At 37.8% G+C, this 20,946-nt stretch overlaps 1 protein-coding gene across 7 annotated transcripts in view; it reads right to left on the reverse strand.

Annotated features, from left to right (window-relative positions):
- The window catches only part of EIF1B (eukaryotic translation initiation factor 1B), a 48,882-nt gene extending 31,482 nt beyond the window's left edge, over nt 1-17,400 (reverse strand). For 3 of the 7 annotated variants that reach the window (XM_072412296.1, XM_072412293.1, XM_072412292.1), the window contains exons 1-3: nt 17,068-17,398; nt 13,476-13,639; nt 13,162-13,263 (exon numbers count right to left, since the gene is read on the reverse strand). In XM_072412296.1, coding sequence (XP_072268397.1) covers nt 13,162-13,263; nt 13,476-13,639; nt 17,068-17,098 — 297 coding nt within the window. In that variant the 5' untranslated portion in view covers nt 17,099-17,398. Of the gene's footprint in view, nt 1-11,536; nt 12,014-13,161; nt 13,264-13,475; nt 13,640-17,067 lie in introns of those variants that run through there. The other 4 variants (XR_011920919.1, XM_072412290.1, XM_072412295.1 and 1 more) reach the window with 3 other exon arrangements.
- Between the last annotated feature and the right edge of the window lie 3,546 nt (nt 17,401-20,946).

Genomic DNA, 20,946 nt, shown 5'->3' on the forward strand with positions numbered 1-20,946 from the left:
TTTAAATGCATAAAGGTGTGAATAATTAGGAGGGCAGATTAGGAGGGCAGTGTCCTCAGTATAAAGCTAAGGTCAAGAATAAAATGACATGGCCTCAAACTAGCAGGAAAAGGAAAACTAGAAATTTTATATGACTATAATAGTAGCCAATGCTGGAACAGAACCAGCAGAGTTGGAGAGTCATTAAACAGTAAATACCATCAAAAATGCTTGAGGCAAACAATACAATAGTTGATAAAACATTATCTCCTAATAAAAATCCCCAATAAAGTACATTCATACACGTGCACAAACATCTGATATGTAAAGTGCATCCAGAGAAAAACATCAATTGAAAACATGCATTCGATCTCAATAAATTGTAGAATGAAATCCTATCCTTCGGAATCTTGTTATTTTACACCTTTGCGTATTGTTCTTTTACAAGGACAAACATACACACTTTTGTAACCTTTCTGCAGTCAAGATTTAACAGTAAAACAAATTCTGTTGGGTTACTATGTTGTCATTAGCAAACTTTTCTTGTAACAGCACCTTACTTCTTAATTTATACATTCTGTCATTCCAATGATAGACTGCCATATTCATTTGCAAATCTGTCACTATAGTCATCACAAATACCAGATTAATATAGGTAGTTTTTTTTAACAATTTGTTACAGATATTGAACAAATAAACAATATATTAGGACAAATAGCATAATATTTGCCAGAAAACAGGTTGTGTTTGTGACTACATAAAGGTTTAGCTTACCCTATCTATTCAGCTGGCTGTTCTATGGAATATAACATGGCTGTGTGCATAGCTAATAAGAAGGTTCTGCAGATCAAAAATCCCTGGAAAGCACGAACACATCATATCTGACAAGCAAAATTGTGGCAGGAATTACTTCTTTCATATATTTGTCTGCTGCAGAAAATATTGAAGGCCAATTGATTATTTACACACCTGATAATAAGAAGTACCCCCCGGGGAACATGCAGAGAAAAAGAAAAGTTTTCTGGATTACAAGGCAACCTTATAATAAGGTTAGAAGATATGTAATATGACATTTGAAACATACATGCGTAAAACATTGTCAGATACAGAAGGTAAATATTCTTGTCCTCTGTGTATTTTGGCATCATTGTACAGATCTGACATACGTGTGCTTGGTTTTATGCTTGCTTTGAAGGGTAACAGTAAACATATTGTCCACCAATATAGGGACCCATCTCATATGTAACAATAAAAATTATTTACAGAGAACAGTTGGACCAATTAACTCCTAGCAAGGCTGTTTTAGTAACCCTCTGGCTTTATTACTGTGGGTTTCTTTTATCTGTTTTCTCCTTTTTGCCTTAACAGTGGTAGCAGAGATAATGATGTAGAAGTTGTTCAGAAAATACTATAGACTTCAATAATGGAATAAAATAATAAAACAACTATTAAACAAAAAAAAAGCTAAAAACGTGCTTTTACTATCTAAAAGTAATGTGTTAATATGGAAGCTCCACTGTTTTTACCTATTTATAAACTAATATACAGAAACTTTGTTTCATTATTATTTTGAACAATAACACACTAATAAAATTGACATTTAGCTGCTGTCTTGTACACATGTATCTATTTTTTAAATGCATCTTTTATACCCTAATTTTCTGATTACTTTGAATCCACTCCAGATCCTGCTAATATTAAAAAAATATTGAACAGAAGGACCAATTAATATTATACATAAAGTGACATTTTCACAGTAGACAATATGGATTTGAAAAAGTCTGAGGTTTTCTGGTTTAAACTTGAAACCATTTGCAATTCATAATGACAAAAGACTACATTTGCAAGGTCATGTCATTTTAAGTGGTCCCCATTTTTCTGACTGGTAAGATTACATTCTTTAAGCAGGAACTAGAACAAACTGTTCTAGTTGTGTTTAGTTCATTAGCAATTTCCGAAGATTCAGGACTGATGGCGTTTCTTGTTCTGGAAGATTTATTGCCATGTTCTGTGAACGGAATCATGACAGCCAAATTGATTTTCTTTGCCACTGTCCTAAATGCCTTTTTAACTAAGCTTCACAAGGCTGGAAAAGACTATGTTTTAATTAATTTACATTGTCAGTCAAAATGAATAATTCCACAAGTTGATGCTACTTTTAAATAGCCAACGTAGTAAAAAGTTATCTTTGTATCAAAATGGCCAAGGTTTGATCCAACAGATCAAAAAGGTTCTCATATGTAATATGTGTATATATATATATATATATATATATATATATATATAGTACATATGAAGCTTTATTTTAGCCATCCTAGTATCCCAAGGAAAAGTGGGAAGTGAACAGTTGAAGGTGTTTTTTTTTTTATCTTAAAAATCGACTTCTGGACTAAATGCCCTTTGCCCCAAAAAACAAGACACATAATTAATAAAATATAGCCCTGGGTGATAAATTTATATATAGTGATAACTCTTCAGCCTTCAGTACTACACCCACATGCTTTGAGTAATTGTGAACAACATATTCAGGCATCCGGGAATCATTTTAACATTTATCTGTTTTGCGTTGTAGGTTTTTCATTTTTTTTTTTTTTTAATGAATTTATTAAGCTTACTCCTGGGAGAAAATATATACATAACACAAATTGCTAATGACTGGGAATCAAATGATAAGTAGAAGGCCAAAAAAAAAAAAAAAACTATTTGGCCATGCTACATCACTTTGTCCAGCAAAACCACAGCTCTCATAAATGTATTTCAGCTGTGTAGCTGTTTTCAGATTTTGGCAGAGACAATTGTATGTTGCAGGCGTTTAGTTTTTGAGAACTTTAATCCCTGGACTAATTTCCATTGTTTGGGTACTTTCAAAAAGAAAACACAATTGAAGGTACATTGGAAAGATCTGTTGGTCCTGGTTTATCAAGCAAGTGCGCGTAAGCTCGGGAGCCGGAGTCGGAGCTGAATGCTAGTACTCGCCTTTACTTGCCAGCCAGATTCTTGGCTTGATAAATGAGCAATAGGGATGGACAATACGCCAATTAGGGTGATTAGTTTGCAACTGCACGATTCAGGAAGATCTGTTAAGCTTTGTCAATGGTGAGGTGATAGCAATTAATTAGCGCACACCTGCTCTCTGTTCTGCGCGCATCTACGGTCCATTACAGGTCACTTTGAATCTTTAATGCTTCATCTACTTTGGGGTAATTGCTACATTTTTTTGTTACATTATACACAAAATTGATTAATTTATTGTTACATTTGTATATATTTATTGTCAGCTTTGTAAATATTAATTAGCACTTTATAATATGTCATCACACAAAAGTATGAATGTAAAAAAAATGTCACCAAGCATTTGTGATTCGATTTAAATTTCATTCTAGTTTGGCTTTATAGAAATCAAATATTTGAAAAAAGGATTGTTGCCAAAGAGGTTATAATACATGTATCAAAGATCATTTAGAGATTTCACTTGTGTGTGTATGTCAAAATACATTTAAATACATATGCATTTTCTTTATTACTACACACCTGGACGTGTACGTGTGGTGGCATGCATTGATGTGACTTTGTAATCCTCAATATTGCAATGTTTTTGTGCCTGGTTTGTAATGACAGTTTCTGTTGTTTAGCAATTCTTCTGCAATGTTTTGTCATTTTTTTTTCCCCACAAATATTGAGTACAAGTGTCTGCATGGTTTCCACTCCAAACTGCTACTTCCCCCTTGTTGCCTTTGTCCCATTGTGGTATTTGAATGCATTATGTACATATTCCTTTTATGAATAGATTGTCATGGTTTTTGTTTTATTTTTTTAACTTTTATTAGTCTGACATTTGCACTCATGTTGATTTGCTGCCACACAACTCCTGTGTTCATTTGTAGTGTGATAGGTTTCTTGTCATTGTGCTGTGCTGCCTGATCTTAGCACTATTGTATACAAACACACTTCCACTTGCTGTCCAGTCAACTGTCCAGCTGAGTTGCATACTCATTGTAACACACCTGATGGTGATGGAAGGAGGTCCAGGTTCCAAGCACAACATCAAAGCTCAGTGATTGCCAAGCTCACAAGCAGGGTCAAGCACTCTTAAAAATGAACATAAGTTCTGTTGTTGATCAACTTATTTTTGCTCATTAACCACCTAAGCGTTACACTGAGGTCTAGATTTCTGTACCAAAAGTGATCCACTGTTTTTCATGAAATTTTTTTTTTTAAATTGTAGACCTGTAACTTACAGAAATATGTCCAAACAGGGGTTCTAGTAGATAATATGAATATAAAAAATGTTTGAAACACACAATCATGTAAAAAAAAAAATCTCGGGCTTAACCATCCTTGCAATTTTTTTTTGCCCGAGCGAAAGTCGGGCTTAACTGCAAGGAGGTTAAATACTGGCGTGTATGCATTATTTAGGCGTTTACATAAAACAAATACTACCAGTATCTAAAACTTCCAGGGACAAATCCACTTTGTGCCAAATATATATTCTTGCTTTTCCATCCCTTTAGGATGTTTCTGCAGGTTTGAATGGCATTTTAGACCTTGGCCCACTATATATTGACCTACTCTTTATGTACTGTGGAAGTACATAAATGTGGATTCTTTTTTTAACCAGAAGCAATATCATCCATGAATGTTGCTTGGAGCCAAGCCCCATGACATCAGAAATCATAGGAAGAAATAGGCAATCTTTTCAATTTGAAGCATGTTAAGCAATATGCCCCAAAAAATCCTCTTTGCCTATTTCTTCCTATAATTTCTCTTTTATATGTATATGAACACACATAAATGCATACATACAAATATATATGCATGTATGTACATACATGAGTGCACATGAAGCAAAACAATATACACCTAAAAAGAAAAACTTACCAGAATGAGGATCCTTCTCTGGAAAATTGGCCGGCACATTTTTCAACTGATTGAACACTGGTCACACGCACAATTATGCGCATCACACTTCTAAGGTTTGGCGCACAACTATGCGCATCAGAGTTTTAATAAGCCACTTGTGCTGTTTTTAGCCAGTCAAACAATTCATAAATCTGAAATTGCTTAAAAAAACAATCGTAATTGAATTTTTAAGTTGTCGGTCTTGGAAGATTGTAAAAGAGATCACATAAAAACAAAGCCCCCAAAAACAAACTACAAATTTTTTTTTTAAATTTTATTCAAAATAAACCTATTTGCTAAAAGGTCACAATAAAATATAGACCCCCACAGAGACACCACTAAATATACATGACAAAATAAAAACCCCCGCTTTCATATAAAGCCAAATTAGTTCAAAAATGGCCTAACAAATATTGCATGCCAAAAATACTTACCAAACCAATATGCAATTTTGACCTATCAAGAGTAGAAAACTGGATTTTTTATGCAGGACAAACATTTAAAGGTGGTAATAAAGACATAACAAAAAACAAAACAACAGCCCCTCCTTGAAAAAAAAAAAATTAAGTCAAAGGAAAAAAGCAAGTTCGACAACACCCCTATATATGCTCATTATTATGTGCACAGGTGCTAAAAATAAACATGCAATTGGGCATGTCCAGTCCATGAAGTTTGTTTTCTTTTCAGTTTGACATTCCATAATCATTTATTGATCCGATCCTTTAGATTTGTACACCAGTAAACAGCTATTCAAGAAAAACCAAAAAAAAAAAATAGAGGAGGATTTAATATTAAAGGATTTTATTCAATGTGTGTGTTTAGTGTAACTTTTATTTTGTACAGGTTATCCCACACTGATTGAATGCAGCTGTAGGAATCATCCTACAACTGCATTCATTCATAAGCATAGCCGTGGGACTACTGACAGTGTGGGATCCCCAGGCACTAGGGATTACATGAGGACAAGTCACCCCATTCAGCTCTAGTGCTCCGTGGTTGGCTTAGCAAAGGGGATACCTGATGAAGCTTGAGCTTTCATTAGGGTTTCCCCTGTTCATCCATTCATCAGACTTTTGTGGCGCCTGTGTAAGAGCTGAAATCAGTTAATTCTTTCTGAACCTGAAAATTAGGTTATGTAAAAATATGCTTATTTCTCACCTAATATAAATGTTTGAAACATGTGAACAACCCAAACATTTTTATTTAGGTCTAAGTGAAAGATGTGTGCCATTAGAAAGAATGATTTTCTAGGGTAAAAGTGACATTTAATGCAAGCTCGCCAGTGTTGAGCAACCAGAGATGTGTAGTTCGGAGCGAACGATCATTTCAGTTGATAACTGCCGGGAGAATACGCCAGCGTATTCCGGCCGGACGCAATTTGGTTTATAAATAGCTTTTATGCGTCTGATTTCGGTTCGTGATCACGCGCACGCGAGCGAGCTTCCAATTTGACTTGATGAATCAGGCCTATTGACTTCCAGCACTGAGGTCACTGATTCAAATGCAACACAACGAAACCTGATTTATTAAAGCTCTCCAAGGCTGGAGAGGATACACTTTCATTAGTGAACCTGGGTAATCTAGAAAACCTGGAATGGGTCTGGCCCAGGATTGAAAACATTTGCTAACAAATAGCAAATGTCTTTTAGGAAATCCAAATCAGCTTTTCTGAATCACCCAGGTCCACTGAGGAGAGTGTAAATTCTCCAGCCTCGGAGAGCTTGAATAAATTAGGCCCAATATCTGTACAGACTTCATAAAGGTTTGCTTATTGCTGGTTCTGTACACAAAAAAAAAAAAATACAGTGACAGGATAAAAATCTACTTACCAAACTGGTGTGTAGGTGAATGAACAATTTTGTTAGGGACAGTAAAAATATATGGAAAATAAATATTATCTATTTTACTAATATATATGGTAAATTCCAGAATAAATGTTGCATTCACAATGTCATCAGTAAGAAAAGATGTGCAGATATTTTGTTCTACAGTGACACCTAGTGAAATAAAAAGATAATGTTATATACTTAAAGCATACTGCATATAAAACAAAAATAGCCTTTCTGAACTATTTTAGCATTGAGGAAATAACTTTCAGGTCTTGCGGAACTCCTGCTATAATTACTTTATGCACAGTACATTAGCATAGTCATCAGTAGGAAGAATGCCTCTTACAATGCTGACCAGTGGCAAAAATGGCTTCCTTATTTATAGCCAAAGAGATCATTAGTGTCAGTTAAAATGACCATAGGGTACAAATAGCTCAAGGAACCCTTAAATGTTCTACATGAATACTTGTTCACAGGTGCCAGAAGTTGGACTATTCCCTGCAACACTGATGCAGCAGTTCTCAGAAACAGGGGTTAAAACTAAATATTAGTTCAGTGAAACAAAGAAAAGCAATATCTTGAAATTTTTCAGTTTATACAGTGAATGTTTGAGTTTGTAAAGAATGCAGACACTGCTATTTTTGAAACAATAACCTCAATGGCCGTATGATTATCTGAGCAATTTTACATGTCAAATCGGTACATTTGACATGTAAAAATACATCTACTTTCAATTTAAAAATTCCCCCCGATCCGCCTGATCCATGATAAACTGTCTTTAGCAAGGTTCCCCAAAATCCTAACATAATAGTCTATTCTTGTACAAAACACACAATTAATGTTATTATGGGGATTGAGAAAGGAAGATATTTGCAGATTACACTCTCTCAATATATTTCCAACACATAATATTAGGAGCAACACTTAGAGAAGATCAAAGTATGCCAGGTAAACTGTACAGAAAACCTTCAGCTGGAAATACAATCTTAAAAGTGCTCATCCTGAGCATTCCCTACTCTCAATACTTAGGAACTAGAAGAAACGGCTCTGAATAATTTAAATATTAAATTCAAGCAAAATAACTACAATTAAAACATTTTTTTAAAAAACTTAAAAAGGCCTATCAAAGAGTTACGGAATCTAATGAATTTATCATTTGGGCCAACAAAACAAACACAAGATGATCAAACTTAATTGATATTGACATTGTAGACAACTTTCCACTGGCAGAAATATTTGTCAAAAGTCCTGGCCTCTACTATGCTGTGATCCAAAAAATAAAGTTCATTCAGGATTATCCACACATCACTTACAATAAATCACCATCACTTAGGAGTATTAGTTATAATTAGTTCAAAGTCACTTTGCTGAAAAACATAATGAACAACTGAGAAGTAGATTAACTTTTCTTGGGGAAAATGCAAAGAATACAATTGGATCTACAACCAGGAAGAGGTCTACCCTAAACCACCAAAGAATGTTTTTCAATAATGTATACCTATGTGTTTGACTGGCATTATATACACTTGGCCTTTTGTACATGTGGCAATTTTTGTGTAGGAAAGACCAAACGTTTATTCAGAAGATGCATCTAAGAACACCTTTACCAGATTAGAAATGGCAAAATAACTACCCACGCAGGTCACCTGGGCTCATTTGAAGCCAGCTTCACATGCGGGATGCCACACATTGAGAAATATGGGTTCACCTACTACTTCATAGGAGGAATTACCCCTAATAGACTCATCCTTGTAAACGATGCTTAAGCTAAACCGCTTAGAAGGTGATGTGAGAGGCTTCAAAGATCACATCACATCTTGGGGTATAGATTAGACATTTTTGCTCTCATCATTATCGAGAAAGCCGTTTCTTTTGCTGTGAAACACATTTAAAAAAACAAATTTCTGGGGTGAATTGTTTCTGAATGACAACATGTCGAAGTATTGTATATGATTGACCAGAAATATTTTGGGTAATTTGGATATCAGAGCATGTTTTGGGTAATTTGGATATAATTCTGAACAATGTGAGATATAATAAATCAAAAGCAACCAAATTTTACACAAATGATTTTGTATATTAGATATTCAAAAAATATTAAGTTTTGAATGTTTTTTTAAATCAAATTTGGGTTTAGCCCAAAAAAAAATCACCTTTTTTGTAAAAAAAAAAAATATAATAATCTTGAAACAAGACTTTGTACATATATATTTGACAAAGTTGGATATATGTATAAATGTTTTCATATACTAAGAATTTCTTTGTTGAAAATGTTTATACTGTATAAACTATATTTCTGTGATGGGCAAGCTCTTCTTATGACACCATATCTTGAGTCATGTGAACTTGTGATATACTAATATAGATCATGAGTTACTTATTTGCATAAAAAAACCTTCCTAAATAATTTCAGTTTGCCAAGAAGCTTTGCTTTTTGCATCATTTTCTGACTTCCAATGCATCCAGCATCAGAAACTGTAATCCCTCAGCGTCCTAGGGAACAAGGTGGCTCATCGGCAGAGGATAGAGGCGGAGAACGAATGGATGGTCACTGCTCATCATGGACCATGTTTAGAGAAGCTGATATGTTGATCTTTGATTTATTTCTGCCTTTAAAATTGATATCAACCTATAGATTTGTCCATTAATTGTAGTATTGAAGTGTAGATGGTTGAATCCCAATAACTATGAACAAAACGTCTTTCTAATCTGAATATAACATGTAAATTAATATTAGATGATAGACTGATTGAGCCTTTCCTATCTGTATCAATAACTTTGAGGTGTAATAATTGAAGTACCACACAATATTTATTGTCCCTGGCTTACAGCGCCATCTGTTCCACTAATCAAGGGGTACCTAACAAGCAGTGAACATTTAACTAAGAGCAGGAGGCACAAGATGTGTTTTTACTGGTATTGTAGATCCAATATCCTATTGTGCAAATGAATGTAAGTCCCTGGAATTAATAATATTGCCGTGTAACTAGGATGTACTAGTCTCATCACTTTTCTTTGAAGCTTATCTTGTGAAACGTGTTGAAAGATTAAGACTGTACCGTACGTACACCAGAGGTTCCCAACCCCTGGCTGGTGCAGCCACCAGCCTGGTGAGGAGAAGGACCCCCACGCAGGGCACACCGCCAAAGCCACAAACCATATTTCCCAAAGATATCACAGGCTCAGGGCGTGGGCAGTTTGTGTCTCTGAACACAACCCGTCCACTCTCCCATCACAGGCCCAGACCTGCAATTAGAGAGTGGGTGGGTTCTGCCATCATGACACCATTCTGGGGGAATTTTCTACTCCCTTGGGACACACACACGTTGTCCGGAGTACGTGCATTGAGTGGTCCGCAAACTGCAAAAGGTCAAGGACTACTGCCATACACCACATACCAATATTTAAACTATGGTTTTAGGCATATGCTTGTGAAGACCTATTGATGAAAAGAACCTCAAAAGCCCTAATGCTTGACTGTATGTTTTCTACTTTTGGTGATATTGTGGCACCATGCCTTCACTAGTTCTAGATCTTATTAAACTATAGGTCAGCTTCTTCTTGATAAACATGTTGAGAAAGGCTTCTGCACATTTAAAGAGAAACTAAACTCAAAACGGGGAGAAGAAAAAAAAAAATCAATTACCTTCAATCCCACAGGGCAGTCCAATCCCTCCGGGGGGTGTCTGGATTTGGTCCCGCGTCGTTCTGGCATCCAACCCAAAACCAGTGCTCCGGGTCAATAAATGAAGGAATAATGGAAAAGTGATTTACATTGCTACCTGCAAAACCTTTCAGCCCAAACCAGCATCAACGATGCTGGCTTTGTAAAAATTTTAAATACATATATTACAAATTTGCAGCCATCGAAAAAGCCTGGTAGTTACTGCCAATTACCACTTCCAAGCACCTAGATGTTGCTAGTGAATTCCAATTATTTATGTGAATAAAGCCTAATTTGTTACCATACATTAATTTCACACAACACATTCAACACTAGGAAGTTGGGTCACAATATAGTGGCACTGGACAGCTGGGGCATAATACAATTACAATGAGAAATAAGAAGGCAGGCATTACAAAGCTGCGAGTATGAGCGGAGATACTGGATAGCTAAAGCACAAAACCCAACCCATATGTCAAAACATTAAAATCTGCCTAGTATTCTGACAAGATATTAAAAAGCTATCCAACTGCCAGCAATCATTGTAACAATATTGTTTCACTTGTCAGTGGTTTTAATGTTTTGACCAACTGTCAAGATCGATCGATAACAGTTTGCAGGTTCTCCGTGTCTGCATGGGTTTGCTCCGGGTACTCCAGTTTCCTCCCACATCCCAAAAACATGCAGACCTTAGACTACATTAATGACATACGACTATGGTAGGGACATTAGATTGTGATCTCTTTTGAGGGACAGTTAGTGACATCGATTTTGTACAGCACTGTGTATTATGATGGTGCTATATAAATAATGTGTAATATTTACATCAATGTATACACACACAAAGCAGATTGGTTAGCTTAGCAATTGTGTATTGCAAAAGTGGAGTTTACCCCCTTTAAAATGATCTGTTTATGGACTATAATAAACTGCCAATTTCAGATTTTTCTGTACTTGACCAACCATTTCCCAATGTCTTTTTTCTTTAAAATAGTGTTTATTTTTGCCGATCTGCAGATTTAGACTTAAAATGTCAGCTTCATGTGGAATGAATCCAGTGTAAAATTCAATGTTAGTAGCAGATGCAGCCACTTTCTCACAGATGGCCAGACTGCTTAGCAAAACAAAACAGTAGTTGGAAAATAAAGATTCTGTGCATCAGGAGTAATTTTAGTAAAGAAATTTTTATCTGGCCACATGTAGTGTTTGCTTGGCAAGTTTCTAAAAATGCAATGTTTAAAAAGCTTCCAACAGAGCAGTTGGATTTTTACCAAAGTAAATGTACAGATGACAGACCACTATAGGCAGCAACATACATTATTTAATACAACAAAAACATTAAATCAAGTGGAAAAAAAAATGGATAGATCACTAAAACATTTCCATTGGAAATGTGTTAAAACTCACTATTCCAATTTACCATCTTACAGCTATTTTCTTATGTGTTACTAGCCTATTCTTTACACACTTTTGGTAATCATGCAAAAAGGGACCTAATTTGGAACACTCCAAAAGGTTGAAAGTCTTTCTGCTGCAAAGATTCATGTTTCACAAAGTAGCCAGCTGAGGCAACATGTGAAGGTTGATCATTCACATTTCAGAAACCATGGACTTTCAGCTGTTCTTCCTTCACAATGCCAATCTAAAAAGGAAAAATAAATATATTGTTATTCTGCTAAATAGGAAAGCCAACTCAAAACACTACTAAGGGCAAAGACCCTTAAAACCTTAAGTTTTGAATAATCCTTTGTAATTATTTTGGTTGATTCCTACACGATTAATTATCTCATAGTTCAGATACTAGTTGCAGTACTAGTTGTACTCAACTGGTTTCAACTCTTTAGAAACCCTCATATTAAAACTATGGAACAGGCAGAGCAGTTTTACATAAACTGAGACTTGGCAATGCTTTGCTACCCACTACAAAGCACCAATAAACTAATGTGTGAACCCCACAGGGTGGTCCACGGCTCTGACCAGTGCACCCTCGAGCAGCTGAACCACATGGGGGATATGAGTAGTTCCCAGGCTTGGAAAAGTGGGTGGACTGTGTCCCCAGATACAACCCGCCCACTCTCCCATTGCAGGCCTAGATCTGCGATGGGAGAGGGGGTGGGGTTTTGTCATAATGGCATCACTCTGGGGGCAGTTTCACCCCCTTTGAGTGACACCAGGCTCCCCACGCATGCGCAGTCGGGAGCCGGCGATTTTAGTGGTCCGCGGGATCAGAAAGGTTTGCAACCTCTGCTTTAAAGTATCGATTGCAGACAATTTACACAGTTCTGTTTCTATGCCATGCAACCAGCTGACTCCATAGAACTTTGGGCCATATTCCAGGCCACCCATATACTCAAACCAAGGAAGGAGTAATGGGATAAAGTTGTCAAATCATAACTACACTTGTTTTACAAATTTAGAGGAACCAACCAATGTTAACTCAAACTTCAGCTGGACTAAACTAAGCAATGCAAAGAGCTCAGTCCATTACCTCTATGCCGAATGGCAGATTTCCAAAAGGTTTTGGGACAGATAAATAAGAAATGTTCAGATAACTATTCTCATAGGGGGAGAAAAAAAAACAAAAAAAACAAACACACTATGTTCACCCATCTCTACATGTTATAGGAAGACAAGCTCTTGTAATAGCCAACTACAAATACTTAAATATATCCAGCAAGTAAAGCTTTGTTGCTAGATTTTACATTTGTTTCAAATCATGGACGACAAGCAAAAATCAACACCACATGCTTGTCCAAGCCTAACACACTGCCAAAATAATCAAATACTTACTTCCATAAGAAATTGGCAGATGTTTTTCCTCTGGTCACCTTGAAGTTGAATGACTTCCCCGTATTCTGGATGTTCAATCACAGTACCATTACAAGCAAATTTCTAAAACAAACAAGGGATGCAATTCATTTAGAGTCAGATAATGATTTTAGCAAAGAAAAAGACTGCATGCTTATAGATTCCACTAAAACACAAACAATACAAAACATATGTCAAAAGTCACATCAGTTTTGTCTTTTAAGATATTGCTGGTAAAAAGTTACACTTTGTGGACTTCAGTGGTGAAAGTTTGTATTGGTGCATTGGTCAGTTACCTTCTTAAAGGCTTTTACAAGCTTCTTTTTGTCGTAATCATCTGCAATGCCCTGTACAGTTGTCAGAGTCTTCCTCCCGTTTCGTTGTTGAATTCTTATATGGATATAATCTTCAGTCCCTGCCGGGAGTAAGTCGTCACCCTTAGTTGCATCAGCAAAGGGGTCTGCAGAAAGGATAGTGGAAAAAAAAAAAAAAAAAAAGTTAAGCAGAACATTTATAACTATAATAAAGCCAATACCTATGATGGCTATGAGTAGGTCACAATCTGACAAGGTATAAACAAATCTTAAAGCATGTTATCAATACCAAGCTGGCTTCTGGGAGAGAATGGTATGAGCAATTATCACAATATTGTTTGATTGTGCTTAGATAGGCACCACCTATGAGATACACATTTTTTATGGCAACAGATCAAGGAATATAATTTTAATGACATGTATCATTCTGCACTGAACATATTTCAGCAGAAATGTAAACCAAAACACCAGCAGCATTTTACCATTGGTTGAGGAACAAAGCCCACTGCTTCCACTTAATCAGTAAAAATAGCCTTCCCCAAATTTGTATCCGTTAAAAACATAAGATGTTTTGGGATAAACTGACTGACAAGTACAAACCAACATAACAATTTACTAAAAGGTATTTTACAGATGTATCATAACAGCACTTGATACAAGCTTTTTGTACAGCACTGCAGATGTACTTTGACTTTTTCAGGGTCTAAACATAGCCTAAATATCCAGTGTACAAGTGACTTTACATTACATGTCTAATCATTGTTACTGCCAAAACATCCCTAAAACCTGCTCACTAAACACCAGTCTTCATCAGTCTTTCCACTAACAACTCAAAAAGCATTTTTGCTTTGAAGTTTGAGAATAATTTAATGCAACAAGCAGAACACAACTCCCTCCACTGCAGATTTCTAACATTTATTGGTACCAGGGCTGTGCAACCCATAGAGAGATAATTCTCCAATAGGAACAGAGGCACAATGATAAAAAGCCATCTTAAGCAAGTTTTATAATCATCAGAAAACCCTTTTATTATAAAAGGAAAATAGAGCTCAGCATCCGTTATCCGATATGTCTGGGTGCACACTGTGCAGGTGTAGATTGTGTATCAATAACCCCAACACCATGCTCATCATTCACAAACACCACAAAAGTATGTTATGTACACACGTGCAATCACCATCATTGGAAAGGATCTTTCATGATCTTTTCCAAGGACTGCACGATGCATGAATGAGTACTGTACATAGAGCAACGTTCTGCTCTATGGAGGGGGGGGGGGGGGGGGAACGATGGAGAGGCACCCCGCTGCGCACTTTCCCTCTTCACTTCCATTACGAATGTTTGTCGTCCACGGGTCCGGCAGAACGGTCATTCGGATGATGGACAGCGAGCGCTGTACACACGTAACATTATCGTATGATATCAGCCCTGAGCCGATTATCAGACGATAACAATTGCACTTGTGTACCCAGCCTAACATGCGACAAGTAAAGATTTCCAGCAATCACCATTGTGATCCCACCTGACGTCACAAACCATTGGTGTGGAGCGTCTATCCAAAAGTAGTCGGGCCAGATTTATTTTGTTGCAGTACTACAAAGCAGCTCCCCTGTTTAGGATTACCTCATAACTGCACCAACAAGTCTCCTAGAAAACAAACATGTGCGGTGCAGCCAGCAAGCCCCAGCCATTCACGCACCTTAGTTAGCAATACAAGACATGCCTTGTACCCTTTAGTAGCACTGCTCAGTAAACTCCGCTGCCCCGCTCTTATATTATTGACATGGACAGGTGTGCATAGTGCGGATACCTTCATCTGTTCATTATAAACAGGCCTCCCGAGTGTCAAGCCCCCACCCTAAAACGACAGACAGATTGTGGTTATACAATTGCTAAACTACAATTCCTGTGAACCACACTGTCACACTAGTGAGCTCCTAGATATAACCTGGCTACAAGGGAAGAATAAATGCTAGGTTACATCTGATTGACCCTCCAATTAGCTGATATCAAAGTTGTTGTGCAAACACATTTGGACCACAAAACAAGTATCCCACCCATTACTTCTATACATTATTTACATTCACTCAACATGATAGTCTTGTGATTTATTTAAGCATCAAAATGTTCACCCATCCCAATTTGCAAACAAACATTTCTCATTGAAGAAATTACTAAAAAATAAGAAAGCTCAAAGGTGTTTAAGATGACTAGGGCTAGTAATTCAGAACATTGCATTTTCATGCTTTCTTTAAACAAACACCACAAACTGTCCCTGCCAAATTACACTGTAGGGGTGGCATTCTTCCCATTGACCACAAGGTCAATTTACGATACGCGGTAGATAATGTAATAGAAGTAGGGGTCCCCTGAACCCCCCAACGCCAATAAGGTTGATCTACACCAGCATCCAACTAGGGGGAGACTCCAGAAATTTGGCACTGTCTCCATACCAAAGCACAATGTGTGAGGTCAGCAGGGGGTCAAATTTTGGGAAAAAATTAGGCAAGTCTCATTAAGCTGGGCAACTCCAAACTGTGCTTGTCTACCACCCGTTCGGGATCTACAGGCCTCACTAATAAGAGGGCAATAACCCTCCCAATATCCCCCCCCCCCTCCCACTGGGGATGTATAAGTTCCAATGCTCACCAACCCCAGGGTATTTTATTACCACAACCAAGATCATGTGATTTCCATGGGGACAGCAAACCTTTTGTAACCCCAATGCAGCCAGTATGAGCGCAGCGTGTACTTATGAAGCCAGGGACAATAACATCCAGCACATTATATAATGCAGGGACCAGGCCCTGAGTATTGGCCATAGCTCACTTCCACCGCCCCCAGGGAATTTCCTAACACCCCCCCATTGGTTACATTTCATTTGATGGCCAACAAACTAGCAGGCAGGATTGTATTAGGCTACGTATACATGTGCAATTATTATGGTTTAAGAACAAACGATTATTTTGAACAATCGTATGGGGCACCATTCTGTAGCCACACATTCAAATATACTCCACCAATATTGTACACACACTATTTACAATCGTTTGTACGATGCAGGAAGTGACGTGTACCAGAGAAACATCCACGATCACTAGACGACCGTACACACAATTGATAGCGAACAATCGTCAACCATTCAAATCCGCCGAGGCGGTCGTTCGTTTCCAGCGACATTCCTCATTGGCCAGTCTTTGTTCCACTTTTTGTTGTAAAAAAATCGGTCATTAATCATTTGTTTCCAATAATAAATATTGCACGTGTGTACATAGCTTTAGGGAGACATGCAGCCTTCTATAGACAATGCTGGAAGGGTGAAGATTAGAGAAGTGAATGCAAAGCACAGATATGGGATTCTCAGACCTTGGGCCTCTCACCCCACTGCCCCCCCCCAAAATAACACGCCGCCATTTTGTACCAATAAAGACAAAATCTGGGGAATAAAGGAAAGCTGTGGCTGCCCCCCGGGGTGCCAAGGGTCTGTGACCGGAGAGATGAAGCAGCGGGCTATGCGCTGAGGTACCCAGACTACTATACCCCCGCCCGGGCTATATGGAAGCCAGCGTCTCACCGAAGGAGTTGAGGTTCTGGATAGAGGACATGCGATATTATTACGAGCACGGAGTGCAGAGGAAATGGCTGGCTGCCGCCGCGGATTGAGTGGATCAAGAAGAGCGAAGTCCGGCCGGTGCTTGTGCTGCTGGCTGGGCGGACCTGCAGGCGCTGCCTTACTATCCCCAGACGTAAACACACACGGGAGATATATGCGGTGTCACCCGAGCAGGTAATGCGGATGTGCGGGCCTCTTATAACAACTTCTAACGGAGCTTTAGTCTGCTCACTATCGGTGTAGAATAAAATGGCTGAGTTGCGGCTTTTTAGCTTCTCTCTCACAGAAGCCGGTCACGTGACTTCTCCTCCTTCTCAAGGCTCTCTGGGAATTGTAGTCCATATTAGTCTTACATCCACAGGTAAATCAGGCGTGGACGGCGATCTACGTAGACTACATTTCCCATGATGCAATACTACCTTCAGGGCGTCTCTGTGAACTGGTGGGCGGGAGAGGGGAGGGGTGTAGACACGACGTCAGTAACGCTGGGATGGATTGTTGGTGTTTACTAGAGTTTTATAATAAAGGTTGGGATTGTTTGGAGGGGTGTAGATGTGTAGCGTGGGCGCCATGTTTTTTTTGTCTAGTGGTTGGGGAGGAGGCCTACAACAGTGTAAATATTTGAAGTTATATTGAATTGTTTGGCCTCTAGGAAGAAAAATATAAGGAGGGACATTAGATTGTGAGCTCCTTTGAGGGACAATGACATGTCATGAACTTTGTACAGTGCTGAGTAATAGGTCGGCGCTATATAAATACTGTGCAAAAATATTAAACATTTTATCATGGTGGAAAAAAGGTCTGGGTTTGGAATGTATGTTAGGACTGTTCATTTCTGTTCAAGGACCAATATGAATTTATGTTTTTTAAAGTACCTTTCCTGGTCTTTTTATAAATACGCAATGCTGAGTGTAAGATAAGTGTAACGTGTGCAATTTATTGGGTCCATGTCTCCCATGTCCTTCCATTATATTTCTGCAACCATTCAAACTTAGAGCAGAGTTATCACAAAAAAAAGTTACACTTACCTTATATGTGGAATGCCGCTGATCCCTCCGCGATTCTAGTCGAGTTGTTCTTGTGCCCTCCCGGCTTCCTTCTTTATCCCAACACAGGCTTGACATTGGGCGCCGCCATGTTCTTCCTCTTCCAGATTCTTTATCCCCCAATCTCACATTGTGCAGACAAGTGATCAGACGACGCACTTCCAGAAAATGTAAAAAAAAATCACAATCCTACTGGGCATGTGTAAGATCGACACTATTTTTTATTTTACAGTAGAAGTAACATGATGTATGTATCCCAAGAGGCAGCAGGTTTCTTGTTCAGACTTTAAATCTTACCCAAAAGTAAAAAACTTGCCTCATATAGGGTCATATAATCTTTTATAAAATTAAAAAAGTACAGATACTATTTTTTAAGTCCCCGGGTTACATACGAGATAGGAAATGTAGGTTTGTTCTTAAGTTAAATTTGTATGTAAGTCTGAATAGGTACATTATTTTATTAAATGTAATTAGGACAGATGTTTGTCTCAACATATTATTAGGCAGTGTGGTGTCAGTTACTGTATAACATCCTCACTTTGAGCTAATCACAAACAAAGCAAAAGAAAAAACTTTATGGAGCCTACTAGACATTTATGCTTTGATATGCAAAAAGAAACAACTGCAGATTTTGTCTTGGTCATTAAAGTGTTACAAGAGGCTGCAGAAAGAGCTCACCCCCTCAAAAATACCCACAGCCTCAGCTGTGTTTACAAAATTTTCTTCTGCAGGTCATGCAAACCACCCCCTCCCCCCATCAAGCCTCCATACTGCACACAAGCGAGCAGGGAAGCCCTGTTGGTATCTAGGAGTCTATCTGTATGTCGGATGACCTTAACCCAGGGACTACCTGTAATATAAATAGGGAATATAACTTTAAGGCATCCCTCCTAATAATGTTTTTTTTTTCAAGAAAGATTGACACCCTGAAAAAAATACTCAAAATATTCAAAAACTGCATTGTCTAAATTTTACTTAATACAGTGCATGTTTTATAGGATCATGGTTGCAGTGAGCCTATATTTGATACAATGGGCCTGATTTAATAAAGTTTACCATGACTGGACAAGATAGACTTTCATCAGTCAACCTAGGGCATTCAGCATACTTAGTTACATAGTAAGTGAGGTTGAAAAAAAAAGTCCATGAAGTTCAACCCCCAGGGAAATAAATATATCCCAGATATATAAAACCCTATGGACATAATTGACCCAGAAGAAGGCAAAAAAAAAAAAAAACCTTAATACTTCTTGTTTTGGAGCAGTTCCCTCCCTTTCTGAAGTGGAAACCTGCAGCCTCCTAGGATACATGTGTGACATATTCCAGGAGGCTGTGGGCTGCTTCTTGTGCCTGATTTGGGCATCCGCCATCAAGGGACTTTCCTTTAATGCACTCTTGCACAGTAAGATTGGCAATTTATTTTTACATTTGGAGGAAGACATGTTACCTGCCCAGTGTTCAGGTGACGTAAGGAAGAACCCAGAAGAAAGAAAATGGCAACGCTTGACAGAACAGAGAGGACCAGAAAGAAGGGGGAAGCAAAGACACCACGGGACTCACTGGCCTTTGTGGATGGATCATGAATTTTTTTCATGTGAAAGTTCTGGTTTAAATGTATTTAAATGTATGTATTTCCTCACATTCCAACACTGAAGTAGATTTATCTGATAGTAGATTGCTCTGTACACTCCTATAAACTCTTATAGGACTTTGTACTGCTGTACTATAAGGGCTCATTAAAGGTGAGAACTACACCAATCTGTATTAAACTATAAATGTCTAAGGTTAGTGGTTGGGTGAGGAAAAATACCTGGTTTAGTGGGAGGAAAGAAAATGCCCAGTTTTTTTCTCATTGTTTGCTCATTGGAATAACAAAAAAAACTGTCACTCAATGAGAGGTACAATTGCCTGAAATCTGTAGTAGCTCAGAGTTAGTGGAAGGGAAAAAATCCTGGTGATATTGGGGTTCCTGGGATATGGGGTTTCGCCCCATAATCCCAAAACAAACTTAGTATCTGCTGAGGGGCATTTAGTGACATGACTATGTAAATTGTTTTATAGCGTTATAGTATGTTTATATTACCCTTTAAAATGTATGATAACAATAAAGGATATTTTTATATGCAGCATAATTTAAATACTGGGAAAAGTAGCACAGTGTCAGCAGTTCTTCTTACTCTCTGATATTAATATTTACATATTATGTAACAAACATAATAGGTTTTTATTACATTATTAAAACATTTTTTGCTTCAAGCTGGCATCATTGTATTTTTTTTACTTTTACTGTGTAACTTCTAGCTGAAAGTGTTTATGCATAAATATAAATACAGAGTCTGTTCTTCTGTTCAGTTGCACAATGCACAATTTATGAGATGAATACTTGTTCTAGTTCAGTTGCACCTTGGCACCCCCAAACCCTTTGCTGGTTTTCAATGAACAAGAGTTTGAACATTGGACAGTGGGCAGCAGAAGAAGCTACTCAACAACTCACTGCTGCCCTCATTGATTTCCAATAGGCAGCATACATGCCCCCAAATGTAGCATCTTGACCACGGTCACATTTCCAAGCATGAGGAAGCATTAACTGCACCACAACCTCACTGCCCCTGTGAACTACTCCCTTAGAAAGTAATGGAGACTTTGCGACTAATTTCATTAAGCTCTCTAGGACTGGAGAAGAAACACTTACATCTGTGAAGCTGGCAATTAGTATTTCTAATAAGGGCTCTTTTTTCTGGTTAAACCTAGAGCTATGGGTGGTTTTGCTTTACCCACATTCAGAACTACTATT

Source organism: Pyxicephalus adspersus, chromosome 5 (assembly GCF_032062135.1).
Source record: "Pyxicephalus adspersus chromosome 5, UCB_Pads_2.0, whole genome shotgun sequence".
NCBI lineage: Eukaryota > Metazoa > Chordata > Amphibia > Anura > Pyxicephalidae > Pyxicephalus > Pyxicephalus adspersus.